The sequence below is a fragment of the Stylophora pistillata genome, chromosome 8 (genome assembly GCF_964205215.1).
Source record: "Stylophora pistillata chromosome 8, jaStyPist1.2, whole genome shotgun sequence".
Lineage (NCBI taxonomy): Eukaryota > Metazoa > Cnidaria > Anthozoa > Scleractinia > Pocilloporidae > Stylophora > Stylophora pistillata.
The window spans coordinates 8161225-8163724 of record NC_142526.1 but is presented as its reverse complement, the minus strand read 5'-3'; the positions used below and the strand labels follow the sequence as shown (position 1 = coordinate 8163724).

At 37.4% G+C, this 2500-nt stretch overlaps 1 protein-coding gene across 3 annotated transcripts in view; it reads left to right on the top strand.

Annotated features, from left to right (window-relative positions):
* LOC111328607 (pre-mRNA-splicing factor SPF27) overlaps positions 1 to 2500 on the top strand; it is an 8608-nt gene that overhangs the window by 839 nt on the left and 5269 nt on the right. For all 3 annotated transcript variants that reach the window (XR_015990514.1, XM_022933077.2, XM_088729979.1), the window contains exons 2-4: positions 71 to 163; positions 276 to 346; positions 1165 to 1266. Coding sequence is in view for 2 of the 3 variants with exons in the window: in XM_022933077.2 (XP_022788812.2) it covers positions 71 to 163; positions 276 to 346; positions 1165 to 1266 (266 nt within the window). In the remaining variant the exon portion in view is untranslated. The remainder of the gene's footprint in view (positions 1 to 70; positions 164 to 275; positions 347 to 1164; positions 1267 to 2500) is intronic.

The window sequence follows — 2500 nt, the reverse complement described above, 5'->3', positions numbered from 1 at the left end:
CTTTCAATATGTGAAGTTGTTAGAACTTATTAAAATTGATCTTCTCTCATTGCTCCTTCATTATAATCAGGTCAATCAGCTGGTTGAAGAAGAAACAAGACGTTACAGACCAACGAAAAATTACTTAGATTTTTTAGCTGCACCAGATTATGAGGCTTTTGAGGTAGGAGAAATGAGTGGCAAATGTGATTTCACTATGAAATAGTTTGTCCTTTAGTCAAAACCTCTTTATAATCGACTGAAACTAATTTTTGTTACTCCTTCTATATCAACAGACGCCAATCTTGAAGAAGGAATATGAAAGAATTAGCAAAAGACAACCAATGGACTTGCTCAGCATGAAAAGGTGTCTATCTTAAATTAATAAGGCTGCATTCACACTTGGTACTCAAGCATGGTGCCTGAGTAGGATTCTTGATGGGCACCATGGGGAACACATCATTTCTTCAAGTGCCTACACCAGATTTACCGCCTCCCGGTTAGCTCAATTGGTAGAGCGCCGGACTGTTGTGCGGGAGATCGTGAGTTCAAATCCGGCCGGATTTAATTAATCAGGGTCTTCAATTAACTGAGAAGAAAGTGCTGCCTTTGTAATAATATCTGCAAATGGTTAGACTTTCTAGTCTTCTCGGATAGGGACGATAAATGGAGGTCCCGTCTCCTGCAGGGTTGGGGTAGGAGACGTTAATAATTATTTTCCACACACAAGATTACTGTGTGATGGATGTCCTCCCCTGGGTGGGTAAAAAAAAGGGGTTAGGTATCAATTGGAATTAAAGTTCTGTTCCCTTCTCTTGCCATTCCTGTGGCGAATGAATTAAACTAAGCTAAACTAAGCCTAAGTACAAGATCTTGACCTTGTACCTGGGCAATGAATGTGGCACTGATAGGTTGGGTGCCCGGTGTCTAAACACAGCACCATTTTGTACAGCGCTAACGCTTGGGTACCAAGTGTGAATGCAGCCCAGTATATCCATTTCTATAAAATGATTGAGATATTACATTAGCTGTCATTGGTCAGAAACTTATTTCTAACATTTATTTTTCAGATAAACCCATAGTTATTTTAGGAAATAGCCCATGTTGTTGATTGAACACTCCAAAACTTTTGTCAGTAATGCTTTAGTGACCATAACGTCATGCTATATTTTTCTTTGTTGTTAGATATGAACTTCCACAGCCTACTGCCAACCAAAAACATGATATTACATCTTGGACAGAAGCTGTGGAAAATTCCATGGCTCAACTTGAGCATCAAGCTGAAAGGTAATATTATTATGTTATTGCGGTACTGTATGACTTCGTCAGTGATTTATGTGCATTACATTGATCTCTCCTGCCTTTACTGTTTTTAATATAATTTTTTATACCATGAATTGGCCACATTTTTTGTTTCTCTCTAAACAGATTTTTAAATGTGGTGATGAAGATGATTACAAATTTTCATGTCTCTGTCACTTTTATTAAATCTTTTTAACTCCCAAGATCTGATTGTTAATTCTCCTATCTAGCTATCACACATTTCCTTGTAGATAAGTTATGAGAATTTGGTTTAGAGCAAGGTAACAACTACTATCTGATAAATTTGAGTATTCTCATTTCTTTTTAATGGATAATGTATTGGATATGATAGGGAGAAGTTATATGTTAATCTCTACTGGGAGTTAAAGGGTAAAGATTGACATTTACATTTTTACATTTATATAGCGCAGACTTCTCTGTGGATATATTCAGTCGCGCTTAACAGTATCATAAGGTTGAGATCGGACGTCAGCATTTTTATCAGGCGCCTCTGGCAGCTGCTTCAGTCCATGTAGTGATCTCACCTTTCCACCCATCCCACCCCGGGGAGGACATCCACTACACAGTAATCTCATGCATGGAAAATTTATGTCTCCTGCCCCTGACCCTGCAGGAGACGGGACCTACGGCTTTACATCTTATCCGAGAAGACGAAGCAATGCGAGTGGGAAGGACACAATGTAATGCCCCAGCTAGGACTTGAACCCAGGCCAACTGACCCAGAGTCCAGTGCACTGACCACTGGACTACTCATGCCTCACATACTATATATGTTGTAGTTCAATTTTATACTTGGTTCTAATTTTATTTTCCTTTGTTTCAAACTCATTATCATACATTAACATGACCGAGAACAAAGGAAAGTAAAATTTGAACCAAGTATAAAATTGAAGTACAACACATATAGAATTTAGTGGTGATGATGATTTAAAATTATCTGCCTCTGTCATTTTTGCTTTTGTGGTGTGTGGTGTGTTGTGTTTGTGTTTCATTTTGACTTGTAGAAGCCTTTGTGGTTTTTGTCCTTTTCTATAAGGGAAATAAAGTGAGAAAAATTAAGACTACCAGATATATTTGAATTCTGTACACTGATAATTCAATTTTGCCAACTCCTTTTATTTGCCAAATGATTTATAAGTTTCAAAAGAGTTTTGGTTATTTCAATAGATTATTTTCAGATGCAATTGATTCTTTATAT